The 18725-nt window shown below is 52.7% G+C and overlaps 2 protein-coding genes across 2 annotated transcripts; one reads left to right on the top strand and one right to left on the bottom strand.

The window, feature by feature from the left end:
- The first annotated feature begins 4158 nt into the window (after positions 1-4158).
- Positions 4159-8318, top strand: LOC101762554 (leucine-rich repeat receptor-like serine/threonine-protein kinase BAM1). The gene is made up of 2 exons (XM_004981538.3): positions 4159-7022; positions 7367-8318. Exons 1-2 carry the CDS (start codon positions 4418-4420, stop codon positions 7849-7851), a joined length of 3090 nt encoding a protein of 1029 aa, XP_004981595.1. The 5' UTR covers positions 4159-4417; the 3' UTR covers positions 7852-8318.
- A 6099-nt stretch (positions 8319-14417) lies between these two features.
- On the bottom strand, positions 14418-17692 carry LOC101775144 (malate dehydrogenase, glyoxysomal). Its single transcript, XM_012843032.3, has 9 exons — positions 17520-17692; positions 17192-17410; positions 16281-16595; positions 16052-16141; positions 15871-15954; positions 15159-15194; positions 14998-15087; positions 14791-14885; positions 14418-14663 (listed from the first exon to the last, which is right to left on the bottom strand). The coding sequence occupies exons 1-9, from the start codon at positions 17583-17585 to the stop codon at positions 14591-14593; spliced, it is 1068 nt and encodes a 355-aa protein (XP_012698486.1). The 5' UTR covers positions 17586-17692; the 3' UTR covers positions 14418-14590.
- Between the last annotated feature and the right edge of the window lie 1033 nt (positions 17693-18725).

The following is an 18725-nucleotide window of genomic DNA, read 5'->3' as shown; positions in this document are numbered from 1 at the left end:
TGTTGTGTTAAAGCAGTTTCTTTTATGCAGCGGCCGATGCCTGCAGTGATGCAACTGGGGCGGGTTGCGGGCTGCCCGCACCCGTCCGCATGAGTCGCAAACGTATACGTGGGATTAAGTGGCAGCCCGCATGGCCCACGTGAGCACTTGCTTGTCATTTGCTGCGATGGTGATTAGGGCACGTACATCAGATAGACGGCACCCGTCTGTGTAGCGCCACATAATCCAAAGAGGCTGACGTGTACATGCCTGCTGATCTTCTGTTTTCCTTCTCTATTTTCCATCTCTTTTTAAGTTATTAGGTTCAAATCAACTCTTGCTTTGTTGGAATTTGGAACATGCAAAAGCAAGCAAGCACGAATGTAACTAGCCAGCCAGATTATTTCTGCTCTCGTTAGCTAGTTCTGGAGCTGCTAGAGAAGCAAAGTATATCGAGCACTGTTCTGCAATTGCAACGTACTATACTTTTGGTCTTCGGCTGTGCCGGCAAGTAAAACGCCGCCGCGTTCTGCTAAGCGCTGGCCCCAACATCGCCGGCGATAGAGCACAAGGAGGCATCCGTCGGAGGGGAACATGGGAATTAACTCGCAACGAAGCAGTCGTTGTCGCTGGCTCGCTGCAAGGGAGGGCGGGAGCGGCGGGCTCGCGGCGCCACTGGGTAGCGCGAGCAAACCCGCGTAGACCGCTCTAGATATGTGGGCTCGCGGCGCGGGTTACCCAGCGGGTTCGTGGCGCTTGCATCCCTAACTGCAGTTGCAGTGTGCCTATACAGAAGTAGGGTTCATGCTCATGTGCGTCTCTACCAGGTAGCCAGAGAAAATGTGCCTTCAACAATCGCCATCTTAACAATCAATTAGCAATGGAGAAAGTTGAGGTTCTTTTAGCTGTCACTACAATATAGCCCTCCTTTAATTAGCTACCGATTAGTACGTTCTTTCTTTAACAAAAAAGAGAGAAGTGTGGTGTTTGGCGAGTGTAGTGCAGCTGATGAAAGGTTGCAAACACGAAAAAGGGTGGATGATTGCGTCTAGCAGCAGGTAGACTGACGAGGAAATTGCGTGTCGCCCCTGTCATCAGATCAGAGATGGCACCGTGTATATCCCTCTTCCTATCACCACCAGTTTACTGCAGTCTAAACCCATGTCGCTGTGCCTACGGTGCACAGTCAAAAACGGTTTTTACTGACTCCTGCTCCCTCCGTTCCAATTTAACTGCATTTGTAACATTCAAAAAATATCCCAAAATAAACGCCATCAATTACAATATTCCAGCCTCCTGTTATGCTGTGCACCAGTGTTACAGTTCACTCATTTGTTAAAAAAAGTGAAGCATGTGGGTCCCATTTGCTAAAAAAATTGAAGCACCCTAGCAGCCCAGCAATCTTTCGTGCTCTCAATCCTTCTAGCTTCTTCCAACCGCCTTGTTTCTGCTGCCCTACTGTTACCTTTACCTAGGAGTAGAATTGTAATTTACTATCAATACTAATTTGCTTCTCAAATTCTAAAAATGCAGTTATAATGGGACGGAGGGAGTATAGTAGTAGTAGTCGTCATCGTCTTCTGCCACTAGTAGTCTCCAACTGCGACGAGAAGAATAGAACAGCGAGTAGGCTGGCAATCTTGGAGTATACGGCTTCTTGGCTTGCGCCGCAGCAGGCCAGCGAGAAGCAGGAAGCAGTAGCAACAGCAAGTGCTCGGCCGCTTCGGCAAATTGACTGTCCTCTAGTGGTAATGTGGCATCAAGCAGGCGGCGGGGCCCACACTGTCAGGGCCGGGCAGCAACGAAGGCAGTAGGATGGCTGCCTGCCCCTGCCTACAATGATTTACGGTGTGCGTCGCTGGACGTCGCCCAATGCCCAACCACGGGGAGCAGAGCAGGCGTGCTCGAGTGCACCTTCCGATTGGAAGAGCACTGCACGTCTGCACAAAGGGCGACGAATGATCACACACCTGGCTGAATGTCCCAAGTGTACTTAACACCTTAACTAAGCTGTGATTAGTGCTGACAATCGTGATGCGTTACAGGCGTGTAGTAAGTATACAAGCAGGCTTGTAAGCTTGAGGAAAATACAAAGAGTCGGACAAAACGAGTACGAGCACTGCTCGAGGATCTCTGAGAGAGCAAGCAGGCAATTGACTGCACCCTACAAGGTCAATTTTACAGGTGAGCCATGAAGCGTAGCTCTGAATGCGCCACCGCATGCTACAACGAACCAGACACGCACATCACGTCGTCATCTCGTCCGGAGTGCAAGGCAAAGGTACTCTGGGAGGTAGAACGCAGTATCCCATCAGTTAAAAGAAAATACTCCGTACGCAGTACCAGCATAGTGTCTACACTCCGTAGATCGTACACGTACATCGTAGTGGTGCCGGTGCCGTGGATGCTGCGAGTCAGAGCTGTTGGTGAGGTTTATTGAAGCCGCCGTGAATGCGATGCGATTTGCCTAGCCGTAGCAGGTACGTATACCAAATTCAACGCAGGCGAAACGAAACCCGGGCGTGCAGGGCGCGGGCGCTTTCGCTCGCTTTGCCTCGGGCCCTCGGCCTGCCGCTGCCGGGGTCCCGCAAGCTCGGGCGGTCGGCAGCGGCGGCACCGGACCACGCGAACAGACACGCCACGGGCGCCGGCGGGAATCGCAGCTCGACGACGCGGCAACCGCCGATGCCGCCGGCTGGACCACCAGCCCACCACCACGGCGGGCGCGTTGGGGGTGGGGGCGTGGGGCGGGCAGGCGGGTGAGCCCGGCTGGCTCCGCTCCGACGCACGCTCGCGCCTCGTGGTAGCTTCAGGAGCGTTTTCTTCCACTGACTTATTTTTAGCACGTGTCACATCGAATGTTTAGATACTAATTAGGAGTATTAAATGTAGACTATTTAGAAGACCCATTACATAAGTGGAGGCTAAACGGCAACGAATCTATTAAGCCTAATTAATCCATCATTAGCAAATGTTTACTGTAGCAACACATTGTCAAATCATGGACTAATTAGGCTTAATAGATTCGTCTCGCCGTTTAGATTCCACTTATATAATGGGTTTTGTAAATAGTCTACGTTTAATACTCCTAATTGGTATCTAAACATTCGATGTGACGGGTGCTAAAAATAAGTTAGTGGAAGAAAACGGGGCTAGCTTGGGGCCTATCGTATCGGGTGATCGTTCGTGCCCCCAGCCCCCCCGCCACGGCGTGACCGGGCGCGGTGCGGGATGCCGCTGTGTTGCGTGCTCCTGTGCTCCGTCTGGGTTCGTTCGGGATGTTTGCACGTTACCGGAGGGCAGAGAACGGCGCGATGGGTGCTTAGCCTTGTCACGTACGTATTCGTACCTCACCTTTTGCGTCTCGTGTCAAACGATTAGCTTGATCATGTGGCAATGTCTTCGAACCGTCTGGTTGTGTTGAGCCTAGTCGAATGGGGTACCGAGATTAGTGATCAGGTTCGGTTAGTCGTGGCTAGTCGGATAGTCCATCAGCGTAGTTGTCCGCCCTACTTGCCCTACTGCTTAGGATCTGTATAGTAGTATAACTGTATAAGTGTTAGGTACTGTACTAGTTAAGCATAGCACCAGCTCATGACTGCGTTCTGTACCAAGACATAGCAAGCATCAAGCATGATCACTTTGATTATGGCTAATAGAGGTCCATGGACCGATAAGCCCGACTGCTCGTGATTAATAGTGATTAGCCAAGACTTAATAACGCACAAAACGATAAGAAGAATAAAATAAAATGATTCGTGTGACAGCAAGAGAAGTAATGTTTTTTGAAAAGTTAACAAGGCCTTGTTTAGTTGGGGAATTTGGGAGGTGCCAAATTACTGTTACAGCACTGTAGCACACTGTAGCGTTTCGTTTGTATTTGTGAATTATTGTCCAAATATTGACGAATTAGGCTCAAAAGATTCGTCTCGCAAAGTACAACAAAACTGTGCAATTAGTTTTTAATTTCATCTACATTTAGTACTCTATGCATGTACCGCAAGTTTGATGTGATGGGGAATCTTCTTTTTGCATAGTGTCAAAGTTGGAAGTTGGGAGTAACTAAACATGGCCCAAGAAGTAATCACGTATGGTCAAAACTGCCCATCCATCCGAGACCGAAAGACCCCAAGATCACATTATAAAAGCAACCCAATCCCCCAAAAGAAAACCCACACACCACCCCAGAAGCACCCCAAAATAATTGACCTTTTTTTTCTTCTTCTTTCGATTGACAACCTAGTGTGGTGCAGTGTACTACTCCAGTGTTCAAACCCACACCAAGCACACCTCTCCTCTCCCCGTCTCGCCACACTATTGTCCGCACTCTCCTCGCCGAGAGTGTGAGCCGCCGCCTCTTCCCTCCCTCCCCTCCTCCTCCTCCTCCTCCTCCCTCCTCAACTCCGCCGCCGCGCCCGAGAAAAGAAGCGGACCCCCAATGCGCCTCCTCCCGCTACTCCTGCTCCTGGCCCTCGCCGCGGGCGCGGCCGGCGCGGCGGGCGGCACGGACGCGGACGCGTTGCTCGCGGCGAAGGCGGCTCTCTCCGACCCCACCGGCGCGCTCAGGTCCTGGAACGCGACCTCCCCCGACCACTGCGCGTGGGCGGGGGTCACCTGCGCGCCCCCCGGCGGCGGCCGCGGTGGCGGCATCGTGGTCGGGCTCGACGTGTCCGGGCTCAACCTCTCGGGCGCGCTCCCGCAGGCGCTGTCGCGGCTCCACGGCCTGCAGCGCCTCTCCGTCGCCGCCAACGCCCTGTACGGCCCCATCCCGCCGTCGCTCGCGCGCCTACAGCAGCTCGTCCACCTCAACCTCTCCAACAACGCCTTCAACGGCTCCTTCCCGCCGGCGCTCGCGCGCCTCCGGGGCCTCCGCGTCCTCGACCTCTACAACAACAACCTCACCAGCGCCACGCTGCCGCTCGAGGTCACGCAGATGCCGATGCTCCGCCACCTGCACCTAGGCGGCAACTTCTTCTCCGGGGAGATCCCACCGGAGTACGGCCGGTGGCCACGGCTCCAGTACCTCGCCGTCTCCGGGAACGAGCTCTCCGGCAGGATACCGCCGGAGCTCGGGAACCTCACTACCCTCAGGGAGCTCTACATTGGCTACTACAACAGTTACACCGGCGGGCTCCCGCCGGAGCTGGGAAACCTGACCGAGCTCGTCCGCCTCGACGCCGCCAACTGCGGGCTCTCCGGCGAAATCCCACCGGAGCTAGGGAGGCTGCAGAATCTCGACACCTTGTTCTTGCAGGTGAACGGCCTCACCGGCAGCATACCGTCGGAGCTGGGCCATCTCAAGAGCCTTAGTTCTCTGGACTTGTCGAACAATGCGCTCACCGGCGAGATACCGGAGAGCTTCTCCGAGCTCAAGAACCTGACGCTGCTCAACCTGTTCCGGAACAAGCTGCGCGGCGACATCCCCGACTTCGTCGGCGACATGCCCAGCCTCGAGGTGCTGCAGCTGTGGGAGAACAACTTCACCGGCGGTGTGCCACGCCGCCTCGGCCGCAACGGCCGCCTCCAGCTGCTCGACCTCTCGTCGAACAAGCTCACCGGCACGCTGCCGCCGGAGCTCTGCGCGGGCGGCAAGCTGCAGACGCTCATCGCGCTGGGCAACTTCTTGTTTGGCGCCATCCCAGACTCACTCGGTCAATGCAAGTCCTTGAGCCGCGTCCGTCTCGGGGAGAACTACCTGAATGGCTCAATTCCGAAGGGGCTCTTTGAATTGCCGAAGCTGACACAAGTTGAGCTACAAGATAACCTCCTCACTGGTAATTTCCCTGCTGTGATCGGTGTTGCAGCACCTAATCTTGGTGAGATCAGCCTGTCCAACAACCAGCTTACCGGCGCATTGCCGGCATCTCTTGGGAGCTTCTCTGGTATTCAGAAGCTGCTTCTTGATCGGAACTCGTTCTCTGGTGCCGTGCCTCCGGAGATTGGGCGGCTGCAGCAGCTCTCCAAGGCTGACCTTAGCAGCAACAAGTTTGAGGGAGGTGTGCCACCAGAGATTGGGAAATGCCGGCTTCTCACTTACTTGGACATGAGCCAAAACAACCTCTCTGGGAAGATACCTCCGGCCATCTCTGGAATGTGGATACTGAACTACCTCAACCTATCCCGGAACCACCTTGATGGAGAGATACCTCCATCCATCGCGACAATGCAGAGCTTGACAGCAGTCGACTTCTCGTATAACAACTTGTCTGGGCTTGTGCCGGGGACTGGGCAGTTCACCTACTTCAATGCCACATCTTTCGTTGGCAATCCAGGCCTGTGTGGACCATATCTTGGTCCATGCCGCCCCGGCATTGCTGGTGCCGACCACACTCCCCATGGCCATGGTGGGTTGACCAATACTGTCAAGCTCCTCATTGTTCTTGGCTTGCTGGTTTGCTCCATTGCGTTTGCTGCAGCAGCAATTCTGAAGGCCCGGTCATTGAAGAAAGCTAGTGAAGCACGTGTATGGAAGCTCACTGCATTCCAGCGCCTGGACTTCACCAGTGATGATGTGCTGGATTGCTTGAAAGAGGAGAACATTATAGGAAAAGGTGGTGCCGGGATTGTGTATAAGGGGGCAATGCCAAATGGTGAACTTGTGGCTGTGAAGAGGCTCCCAGCTATGGGCCGTGGCTCATCACATGATCATGGGTTCTCGGCAGAGATACAAACACTTGGTAGAATTCGGCACCGTCATATTGTGCGCCTGCTAGGCTTCTGCTCAAACAATGAGACTAACCTACTGGTTTATGAGTATATGCCCAATGGTAGCCTTGGGGAGATGCTCCATGGCAAGAAGGGAGGGCACTTGCACTGGGACACTCGATACAATATCGCTATTGAGGCAGCCAAGGGTCTTTGCTACTTGCACCATGATTGTTCACCAGTGATACTTCACCGTGATGTCAAGTCGAATAATATTCTTCTTGACTCCAACTTTGAAGCTCATGTGGCCGACTTCGGGCTAGCAAAGTTCTTGCAGGATTCTGGGGCATCTGAATGCATGTCTGCCATCGCTGGTTCATACGGCTACATTGCGCCAGGTAGTAGATCGGTCCTTCCCAATTCAGTTCATTCTGAATATTATCAATGCATCATATGTTGTAAGATTCTTTATACTAGGTTCAATCATGCATTTTCAAACAGGTCTTGTGTAAGCCTAGCTTCTTGGTATTGGTACACATCAACTGTCTTAATTTTTTCACAATAGATGCTTTTGGTTCATAAAAGATCTCTTTATATTTGCTTAAGATCTGTCGCTTCAGTGTTGTATCTTCTGTTGTAACACTATAACTGTCTTGCTATTTCCCTCCGAAGCATGATTTTGTTATTTTCCAATTAAATAATTAATTGACCTTGTTGTCAATTGTCATCTGTGGCTTTCCAGAATATGCATACACACTGAAGGTTGATGAGAAGAGTGATGTCTATAGCTTTGGCGTTGTGCTTCTTGAGCTGGTCACTGGAAGGAAGCCTGTAGGTGAGTTTGGCGATGGTGTTGACATCGTCCAATGGGCGAAGATGATGACAGACTCAAGCAAAGAACAAGTGATGAAGATCCTAGACCCAAGGCTCTCAACTGTTCCACTGCATGAGATCATGCATGTCTTCTACGTTGCATTACTTTGCACGGAGGAGCAGAGCGTGCAGCGCCCAACGATGAGGGAGGTTGTGCAGATCCTGAGTGAGCTTCCAAAGCCATCTACTAAGCAAGGGGAGGAGGTTCCAAATGCATGTGATGGATCTGCATCCGGTCCTCTACATCCAGCCCCAGCTGGGTCCAATGAAGCACCAACGGGCGAAGCGAGAGATCAGCAACAGCAGCAAACAAGCTCTCCATCATCGCCGCCTCCAGATCTCATCAGCATCTGAGTAACCCAAACTGAAAATGTTACCATTCCTTGCAAAATTCACTCCATTCTCTCAAGTTTAGGTCATAATTTAGGATGCAGTAACTTCGGCCTCCTGCGCTGTATATATTCAAGTTTGTTGGTGGTGTCCAGTTTCCAGTTTGACGATGTGTTTGCTTTGCTGCTGCAATCTAGGAGTCTGTAGCGAGTCTTAAGTCACCTCATTAGAGCTTTTGATCTCCTTTATCCAATATTCCAATGTAGGCACTAAAGTATAAAGTGCTCTCTCTATCGAATTTAGCATCAGAATCTTCGCTGTGGAACCAAGATCTTGACGCGATTTCTGCTTCTGTGTAAACAGTCGTAGTGGGCTAAAACTAAAAGCCTTTGAAGTCAGATCTCATGCTACATCGGCCCCAAAGAAAAAGTCTGTTTGCAAGGTGAATTGATAGATATGCTGCCAAAGCATCTGGTTGCTGCTTTCGCTCACTTTTTTCGTCTTTTATTGTTGTAAAAGAAGGTGATTTGCATCTCTTGAAAGCAGACAAGACTGGGCTGGCCCAGAACGTCAAAGGAAGCGTGCCGTTTAGAAGAGATGGCCTGGTAATCAGATGCTTTGCCCTCTGTGTATCAGCAGTTAGCAGATATGCTTCCGTCAAGTGAAAGCGAGTGGAGCATTGAATAAGCTCAGATTTGGCAAACAACTAAAAAACAACAGCAAAAAAAAAACAACGAATCGGGCAGTTGGATTGGGACATCAATCGGCACCGTACCACGCCAACGCACTACTCAAAACACAACATCGACCGGTTGGATTGGGGCATCAACCGGACCTCTCTCAACTTTACTCGGTCGGATTGGGACATCAACACGAGTCTCAATAAAAGACTCCGCCCGGTCGGATTGGGACATCGACCTGGGCCTCAACTCGAACTCGCCACAGACAATCCGGGCCTCAACTCGAACTCGCCATAGACAACATGGTTGGTCAAGAGGGGGCAGTGGCACCACCATGACACTCCACAACACCGGTGCTCGTGCACCAACAGCAACACCATCACCAGGGTACAAGGCTGATAGAGGATAACCTATCGTCACTGCCAGCGCCGTCGTTACCGACGATGTTCCACGTCGAGCCAGCCACTGCTATGCAGGGCTTGTTGCCGTGGTCCGCTGCAGGCCGTATAGCTATAGAGCCATCATATGCACTTGCGCCTCCAAACGAAGTTGTCCTACACCGAAGTAAACCCGCCAAGAAGGGCTAGCCGCCGTAGAATGCTGCAAGCCATCGAATCGATACAGGAGCAGCTGCCTCCGGACATCAACTACCAACCACGTCCCTCGAGATCTGGTTGTACACTATGGCACCAAGCAGCCCAGTTGCCTCATCGAGGAAAGCAGGGTGTTACGCAGGGCATCTGGCAGCCATCATAGGATCACCTCCACACAGGTCTCTTTGGCGAAGCAGATCTGCCGACCACCCCGTACCATGCCGCGCCTCATGCCAAATTCATGGTCAATTGTGGCGCACGGCTCCTCCCGACTGTCGCCCTCATGCCAAACAGAAGTCTTGCCACTTCTAGCCGCCTTCTACTACCGCGGGCATCCGCATCTCAAGTCGTCGACTAGGCCTCCACCTATTCCACCGCGACACCGAAATCCACCATGGCCGGAGCTTAGCACCGACACGGTCGCCACCATGTGTAACTGCTCGCCGCCAAACAAACAGGGAAGCTATCGGCCCGCTGCCCATCGTCGTCGTAACTCCAAAGATGACGCCTTCAAGAAGAACATGACGCTAGATGCGTCGTTGCCGCCCGCCCAAAGAACTTAGGCAAGGTTTTCACCTGGAGTTTCCAAGAACGAAGCGAGGAGAGCGACATGACAACATCCCCAATAGAAAATTGCGACGCCCAAGGCGTCGCCGTTGTCAGCCCGGCACACCGAGTATGGCTTTCGTCCGACACCTCCCGCGGGCAGCTGCCACAAACTTCCCCGCCCATCATGGCTGCACCAACACAAATGCCTCCCTGCAACTGCCCCATCACCAACCAGCCGCCTGTGCGCGCAACCGAAACTGCCACCATATCCTCCCTCGCGCGCCGGCATGGCCACGCAGTCACCACCTCGACCCGTACGCCATTGTGGTGCGGTCTCCTCCTCGCCCTGTGCACCACCGACGCCGCACGACCTCCCTCCTCAGCCCACTTGCTGGGCCGTCGTCAGGCCTGCAGCACCTCCTCCTTCCCCGGTTCCAACGAGCTCGCTGTCCAAGCCACACCAGACCAGGGGTAGAGCACGACTAGGGGTGCTGCCTCCGCGCGTGCGCGCGGCTGCCGCTTGGCTGGCATGCCGCTGGTGCCGTACACGGGTAGTCGTTGCCGGGATGGCACCCCACCATGCTCGCGCAGCCTCCTGCAAGGGCGTCGCTGCACCACAGCCCGGGGGATGATGCGCCACCGCGTCCCACTCGACTACCGCCAGCGCCGCTCCCCATCGGGCCTGCTGCTGTCGCAGCAGATCCGGCCACAGGGGCAACAGATCTGGCCTAGGGGACGATGGATCCGGCCGCCGGAGGGCCAGCCCGCCGTGCCGCTGTGCCGTCTCGCCGATCGTCGCAACGCTCCTTGCGCCTAAGCCCGGGCCCCAGCTCCCGCGCAGCCCCACACACCGCGCGCCAGACCGCCTCCACTGCGCGGCCTCGCACACCGTGCCAGGTGCCATGGCCGCCGCCATCACGCCGCATGCCACCCCTTGCTCAGGACAAGCATGAGTGCCCGCAGTAGCAAGATGTCCCGCCGCCGCTTTCTTAGGGCCGCACGGACTTCCGGTAACCCCCTCTGGCGACGGCGAGGGGAGTGGAGGGGATGGGGTGAGGCGGCGGCTAGGGTTCCGTCCGCCTCCCGAGTAGCCCGAGCGGGGGTGACGTGGGGCCGAAGGAAGTTGTCACATTGTCAAGCGGTACACTAGCTTCTGAAATGTTTACCGTCACAAATTTCCAAAATAGAAAAGTACCCTTCTCTTCTCACCATGCATTCACTCAAATGCAGCAACGGCCTTGTTGTTCAATCGTTGTCTGTAAATCAATTCTCGCAAAACAAATATGAAAAGCAATCCGGAGAACAAATGAAACGCAATTGAAAAAAGTCTGTAAAGGGAAATTGATCTGAGCAATGGTCCCTCCTGCAATTTCTCTGCCGTGTGCACTGTCCCTGTTCTCCGGAGCAGTGTAGGCCCCGGTTTCGGCTAAGTGGCCACCTCACCCAGAAAAAGAATGCCCGCCGAGTCCCCTACCACGTGAGCGCGCGAGTCCGCTGCCAAACAAAGCCAGTAAAGCCACCCTCGTTTCCTCTCGTCTCGCCTCGTCTCTGCCGCCCGGGGGCTAGGCTTCCTTCGGCCTCACTTCACCGGGGCCTTGTTGACCAGGGTCTCAGGGCCGCAATTGCTCTGTCAAAAACAAAACACAGCTAGGACCATGGCCATCTTCTCGGGCAGCGGCACTTACTGCTGCATCAGAATCTGAAAATGTACTTTGAGGGGTGCAAATAGCAAGATCAGTGCGGCACATGGGCCTTTTGAGGCTCGTGAGCTTCAGCTCAGCGTTGATGCAGGGATCCAAGGAGGTTCTGATGCTCCACAGGACTGATTCACCCTGCAAGCTGCAAAGTGCGAAGGCAAAGCGCTGCTTACCTGAACCCTGAAGCCGGCAACGTCCATGAATCGAGTGAGTCAGTGTGAGTGGAGAGGACAAAGGAGTAGCAGGGAAAGCGGGCAAGTTTTGGCACGAAGCTGGAAGTGGTGGGAAGTGGCAGCTGTTTACTGTTGTAGTTTCATAGTTTGTGGTAAACGGTGGTGCGGTAAACAATAAAAAGGAAGGCAGGCAGGTTGGTCTTGGTCCTAGACTCCTAGTCCTACTATATGCCATGTACCTCTCTCTGACCTGACACCACACCGACCCGAAAGCCATGGCAGGAGCACTGTCGCGTCGAAATAATGGGCAATAGGGCGCTAGCTGCTTGCCTGCTTGGTGCTTGCTCAACGGGAGACCAACCCAACAAGACGCTCTTCTTGGAGCCGTCGGGAAAAATCTTTTGATCTTGCTGTTATTCTCGCTTCTTCCTTTTACCACCACGAATCAACCCTGCAGAAACCGGAAATGTTACTGCTGATACGATACAACGGTTAACAGAATTAGCACTGGCCGTTCGTACAGGGTCAAACAAACAAGGGCTTCCGCGGCAGAGCCATGACGTCCGTGTTCCTGTGGGCTCTGGCCCGGCCGTCTTGTGGGTGCCCTGCGCCTGCGCGCGTGTTCTCAGTTTCTGATCGCCTGACCGGCGACGCAGTGGTAGTGGCCGATGCTTTTTTCTGGCTCGTGTTTGCGACCACCTGTCGTCGGCACAGTGGCAAGCACGATTGCCGTTGCACACAGGGGGGAGCCGAGAAGAGGCACGCACCATCATGGCGTGGAGGGGCGCCTCGCGCTGCAGCACGTACACCACGCCATTATTTTCTGCACGTCTCGTTGAGTTTTTTCGTGGGGATCGGAGGACGGATGAGGGTAAAGACACCAGCAGACGGGATGCAAGTTGGTCGGACACAATGGAAGCGACGATCATTGGCTCGACGATAGAGCGTTTCCGGTCCAGCCAGTGGACCCGTTCGCAAGTTGCAATGCGGATGAACCAAGTCAACCGATCTCACCTCCTCTCGTGCAGCGCTCATACTTGGGAGTTGGGAGTGTCTTCGTGGTCCATCGTCTGGACCGTCCAAACGGATGGTTCGTCCAGGATCGGTCCCAACTCCCAGTGATGTGAAGCGCTACGAGCAGACGCGTCGCTGTCCGCCAGGACGAAAAGCCGTTCAGGGCAGGTCGTGGGCTTCCGCGCCAGGAAAACCACGCCGTTCCCGTTCGCGCTCGCGGGCGGTGTCAGGTTCCTGCGACCTGCGCGCGCTCTGATGCCCTAGTCACAGATCGACGACGCAGCACGGCAGTAGCTAGTGCTGGCTCCTGACGCCGGGTCAATGCTTATCTGAATGCGCCCACCCGCCGCTGGTGACAGTGGCGAGGAGCAGGCGAGCAGCGCAGACGCAGAGCACTCCGGGTCCGGGCCTCCGGCGAGGCGGCGACGAACAAGCATGATTGCCGGTGGCAGGCACGGGACTACGGGAGGGAGCGGCGGCAGGCACGCATCATCATGTAACCGGCCGGGCCGACCGAGACGGCGCGCGCGCCGCCACGAGGCAGCAGCTGCGTGCCATTTTCACGCTTCCCTGCGGATCGGATGCATGATGCTTCGACGCATCTGGTCTGGAGCACGACGACAACGAGCCGGGAAGTTGGTTGCCGGCCTGCATCAGCGGATCGCCCCCCAGTCCGGATGCGAGCTGCTCTCGGTCGGGCAGGCAGACAGGTTCAAGTGGAAGTGGGCTGCTGGCTAAAGGCTACAGTCTAGAGATCGAGCGAGAGTAGGGAGACACGGGCACCACACGTCCATATCACCAAGGCACCAAACCAGCAAACCCTCAGCAGTTCATGGATCCACAAGGACGTGTAAAGCGAACCACCAAAAAGAAAGCGGAAAAAGAGGAGATGCAAAGAAAGCTTGCGCCGTGGGGAGGGTTTGGATTCCGCAGCGTTTGCAGGCCAGGCCGCCAGCGTTTGGATCCTTTCCGTGACACAAACGGAGTCAACCAATATCTCCTCATGGACATCAGGACCGCTCGAACGGGTTAATGGTTCCATTCCATGGATCGGTCGGTCCCCCCGGCAACGTGAAGCGCTAGGAAACGAACACGCTATGCGACATGTGCGGATGGGCCGGGGTGCACGACGCGCGCCTGTGTGCCGTGCGAAGTGGGCACAGGATGACAGGATCGGCGGCGGCAGTGAACGCAGGTCAAACAGTTAGAAGGCTAGAAGCAGGCCCGGACTTTAGGAGAGGAAATCGAAGCAGGACAGGCCGTTGTTGTCAAGGAGTAATACGAGTGCGCTGCGCGTACCAAGCGCACCGCCCGCGAGACGGATCGGTCGGGTGCTCCAGGGGATCGATCGACGATGCCGGGGTGAGTGGGAGCAGTTGAGGAAAGCCTTCCTCGCTCATGGGAGTTGGGAGGGACCATGCGTGCTCCCGTGCGTGGCAACGGCAGGCTGGCGGCGACAGCAAGTGGCATGGCCGGCACACCATTGTTGGGTGATGGGTCTTAGGGTCTACACTCCTCAGCACAGGATTCTGCGCGTAGCTACTAGGAGAGTATCATCGTCTTCTGAAGTTACTGGCATTAGAAGCTGAGAGGAGTTTTGTGGACTCGGCTGTTCTGCTATGTTTTGCATCTGCCCGGGTATTCGGTTTAGGGAACAGGGAAGCCGTAGCGTGCGAGGCCGGGCAGGAGCCGTTCTTGAGAAAACTGCAAAACGGGCTGGCAATTCAGGTTTCAGCGCCTCTCGCGCTGCAGCCTCTGCCACGGCCCATCTAGGGACGTCAACCGGTCCAGGACGCGCGCGCACGGATGGACAATTTGGCCCGAACCACAGCACATGTGACTACGAGTATGTGGATACCCTGGACTCCTGGAGGCAATGGGCCGTAAGAAGCAGCTCCATGAAGATGGAAGATTTCCACGCCCAGGAAGATGTTACAGTTGCTATAGGGTAATTAGCATTTTACTACTGTCTTGCAAAAGTGATATTACATGTACAGGAGTACTATACATCTATGTATGGTCCAGATCTTGGGGATGATCCCTTGGCTCGTACCGCTTCACTTCTTCATGAAAGCGATGCCCTTCTGGATGCTCTCGTTCAGTTCCTTCTTTGCCGCTTCCAGACCAACTCTGTAACGCCAAAGAGGCAGATGTATTATTCTCATGGAATTTTTTGAGATTCAGAGCGTACTTTATATAATGATTTTGATGCAATGAAGCCATATTTTAAGCGATAAACAGAGTAGAGCTAACGTACCTCTCGAAGTCGTTCAAAGGTCCAAGAGGAAGGATCTCCTCAGCTCCTCCGCGACCCAGCCTCACTTTTGTTGCAAAGAACGGCAGCTCTGTCACCTGAAACCAAGATTGCCGAAAATAAGCATAGCTCTGTGATCTGTTCAGAAGATTCAACAATGTTCGGACGATGGGAAGCAAGTAGAGATACACAGGTCTAGTGTAAGGATACCTCAGAGGCAACATATGAACATTCAATGATGCCAGCTTCACCGCGCATTGCTCGCAAGCATGCATCACCAAATTTCGCAGCAGCAAAAGCCTGAGGTGTTTGTTCTGTTAGTAAAGTATTTAACCTCAGGTATCTGAAGTAGGCAGACATATATGAACTACCATTGACAGAGTTGCAGACCCTGCTCCAGCCTTTGCCTGAATGACAAATGAAATCAGTGTTAATTGTAGAGTTTTCAATTAATCCGAAAGAACAATGCTTCAAGAAATGGTCAAACTGGAGTTGGGGCAATGTCACAGATGGCTTCACGATATGCAAATACAGCTATGCAATGTCGATTGTTTAGTGGCACCAGCAACTTCATTCGTGATTGTTGAAACAAAGATGCTGAAATATACTTTCTTGAAAGTTCATAGTAACTATTGAAAAATTGTTAGAACTAATGTCTAACACATAGAAGGCATGTAAAAGGGTCTGCCTTCAGCTAGGTGATTCCCACTGCAGGTTGGAACCACAGCTAACCCTCACAACTCAAGCATAGCCAAATGAAACAAGTGTGTATAAGATGGGTTTGCACCACATATCTCCCTGCTAGAAAACATCGCTATGTAGGCTTTATGTAGAAAAAATAACACGTACATCTGATGCGCAGTACATTATATCTATCAGTCACAAATGCATGGACCAAATGTTTAAAAGAAAAATAAATGCAACATTACCAAATGTTTGAAAGAAAACAAATCAAGCATGTAAAACACATCTCTGTTTCAATGCAGAGAACACCAAATGAACAGCTTAGACCATAGGGTAGGGCAAAATTCATCATATAGGTTAAGCCCAACTTCAGGGTAATACGTTGAAATAACGTTGTACCTCCACAACTTCTGTGCCACCATTCTGAATGCGGTTAGTCAAATATTTGATCTCTTCCTGAGTGAATGAGCTTGGAGGGTTGACCTGCAGATAAATAGGTTTCAAATCAGCACCTAATATTCAGAAGCTAGATAATGTTTCCTTAATGGCCCGTGTGATTGCATCAGAACATGATCAGTACCTGGGAGAGGAGGGGTAATATAGTTACCCCTGCATGCCCGCCAACAACAGGAACACTGACATCTCTTGGATCAACTCCAAGCACCTCAGCCTATAATAAAAATAAAACACAATATGGAGCAAAAAATGTAAATAACCTAGAGATAAGTACACCGATGCTACTAGAGTATGTAAGTATGTCAAGGCTATTTAAGAGATGATATGCTATGTAATTTTGTTAGGCTTCATACCACAAAGGTGTTAGCCCTCACAACATCAAGTGTTGTGACTCCAAGGAGACGCTTGGGATTATAAGTTCCAGCTTTCTTGAAAACCTCAGCAGCAATGGGGACAGTTGAGTTTACTGGGTTGCTGATCAAATTCACAATTGCATCAGGACAGCATCTGGCAACGCCTTCACAAAGCGTGCGAACAATCCCGGCGTTCTTGTTAAATAAATCATCCCTTGTCATTCCTGGTTTCCTAGGGAGGCCAGCGGGTATGATAACAAGGTCCATTCCTGTAAGTGCTGCATCAAGCTGCTGAGCCCCAAGGAAGCCACGAACCTGGAAAGAAGCTTATCCATAGTTATTTCTTATTTGCTGATCTAAGTGCACATTAGAACTGTCATGGAGTTTTGTTTTAGATGATTGAGGCAAAGGGCTTCCTGCAATTGTAGATTCAACCGTCATTATATAAATAAAAAAACTACTAAAGGTGGTTTCTTTTAATCACTTTGGAAATCTCATCAGCCTAATCACAACAATCAGAACACATAAGGAACACCGTCAAGTGCTTAGGTGTGGATGCCGCATCACAATCCCATGTAACATAAATAAATTACATAATGAGCTCGTGACAACAACTAGGAAACTAGACAAGATGCCAAATCGATCAATTGGGCGGCTATTGTGACACAAGTAGCGCATAAGAACCAATCAACCACTAATATCCTATTGCTTTTACAAGTACAACAGGGTCACGGAGTTTGCAGACATCACTCTGCGAAGTGCCACGGATCAATTGAGCGGCTATCGTGACATAATTAGCGCATAAGAACCAACCAACCGCTCCAGTCTTGTTGATTGATGGTACAACAGCACCTCACTGCAAGGTGCCACGGATCAAGTGAGGAAGAAGGGGGGATTATCAGAAATGTTACCACAGCGCTGGTGTCCATGTGGCTGACATCGGCGGTGACCCCGGGCGTGTTGACGACATCGTAGAGGTGCAGCACGGAGACGAGCGGGTTCATCTTCATGAGCAGCGACAGCGGCTGGCCGATCCCGCCCGCCGCGCCCAGGATCGCGACCTTGAACCCCGGCGCGCCGCCCTTGGCGCGGCACGCCGCGGGCCTCAGCGCCGGCGCGCCTTCCTCCATCTGCACACACCGAGCAACCAACCCTTCAGCTTCAGGTTTCTGAGTCAACAGCGGGGAGAGAGAGAGGGAGAGGCTAAATTAGCCGTGGCCGGCGTGGCGAGGAACCGACCTGCGGGTTGAGGTGCGCGGCGACGCGGGCGAGGCGGTGCGAGGGGGCGTTGGCGTCGGGCTGCATGGCTCCTCGTGCTGCTGGCTGCTGCTACTGGTGGGTGGGTTGGTGATGCTTGGCGCGCGGAGGCGGGGGAGATTCGGGTGGGGTTTTGATGGGAGAAGCGTGGGGGTTGCCGCGCGTGTCTGGAGGTTGGAGGGTTGCGCCGCGCGTTATCCGGTGGCCTGTGGCTGCGGGGGGTCGGGGCATCGGGAGGCGGTGGAGCGGCGATGGCGGCCCGGCAGGCTCATCTCTTCTCTGGGTTGAAGTCGGGCCGTTCGGCTGGGAGGAAAGCGGCCGCGGCGCGGACGGTTGGCCTGGGTCCCGTTTGGAGCTCTCCGGCTAAAAAAAAAATAGTTCAAGGATGCGATTAAATATGAATTAATTGTAAAACTAATTGCACAAGCTATAACTAAATAATAAGTAGAACTCATTGATTCTAATTAGATCTTGATTCTCTACTCATCAAATAATTGGGATTTATACAATTAGTTTTACAATTAGCTCATATTTAATCATCCCAATTTACATCCCGCATCGGAGTAATTTTTAGTCCATAATTTCCGTTCGGGATCATAGTGTGGTGGGACCCGTGGCTGGAGGGCCGCAAGCGGCGTGCTGAGACTTTGGCTCGCTAGTTTGCTCCCGGACCGCCGGCTATAGGAAACAGATCCTCGTGCTACTCTCTACGGTTGAATCACTGACACGTGAATTCGGGCTCATGTGTCAGTGGTTCAGCTGCAGAGGCAGTACTTGCAACCGGAGACATGCAAATCTGCACTGTGCATTCTGCAAGTATGAATCATTCGGACCTGTCACATGTCAAAATAATCAACGCATAAGCAAACGCACCAATCGGATCAATTGAAATTATGGAAAATGTTTGTAAATTTTGGGACTATAAAATATAATAAATCGTAAAAACGGGATCAAAAGTTGGTATGTCTTAATCAGCTACAGCTTTTTTAATGCGATGCAAGGATAGATAAACTCGTGGGATTGCAAAAATATACCTCCAAAACTCCGATTCCAAATAGACGCTAATTTTAAGTTGTTGTTGCGAAATAATCCACGTTAGTTTTTGAGGCTCTTATTGGCATTTCTTTTTTATGCAAATAAAGTTAGGTGGGCCCAAACAACTCTGTTTATATACGTTTTTCTGGAACT

The sequence above is a fragment of the Setaria italica genome, chromosome IX (assembly GCF_000263155.2).
Source record: "Setaria italica strain Yugu1 chromosome IX, Setaria_italica_v2.0, whole genome shotgun sequence".
NCBI lineage: Eukaryota > Viridiplantae > Streptophyta > Magnoliopsida > Poales > Poaceae > Setaria > Setaria italica.
Note: the sequence above shows the minus strand (reverse complement) of the source record. Positions and strands in the feature narration are given on the sequence as shown.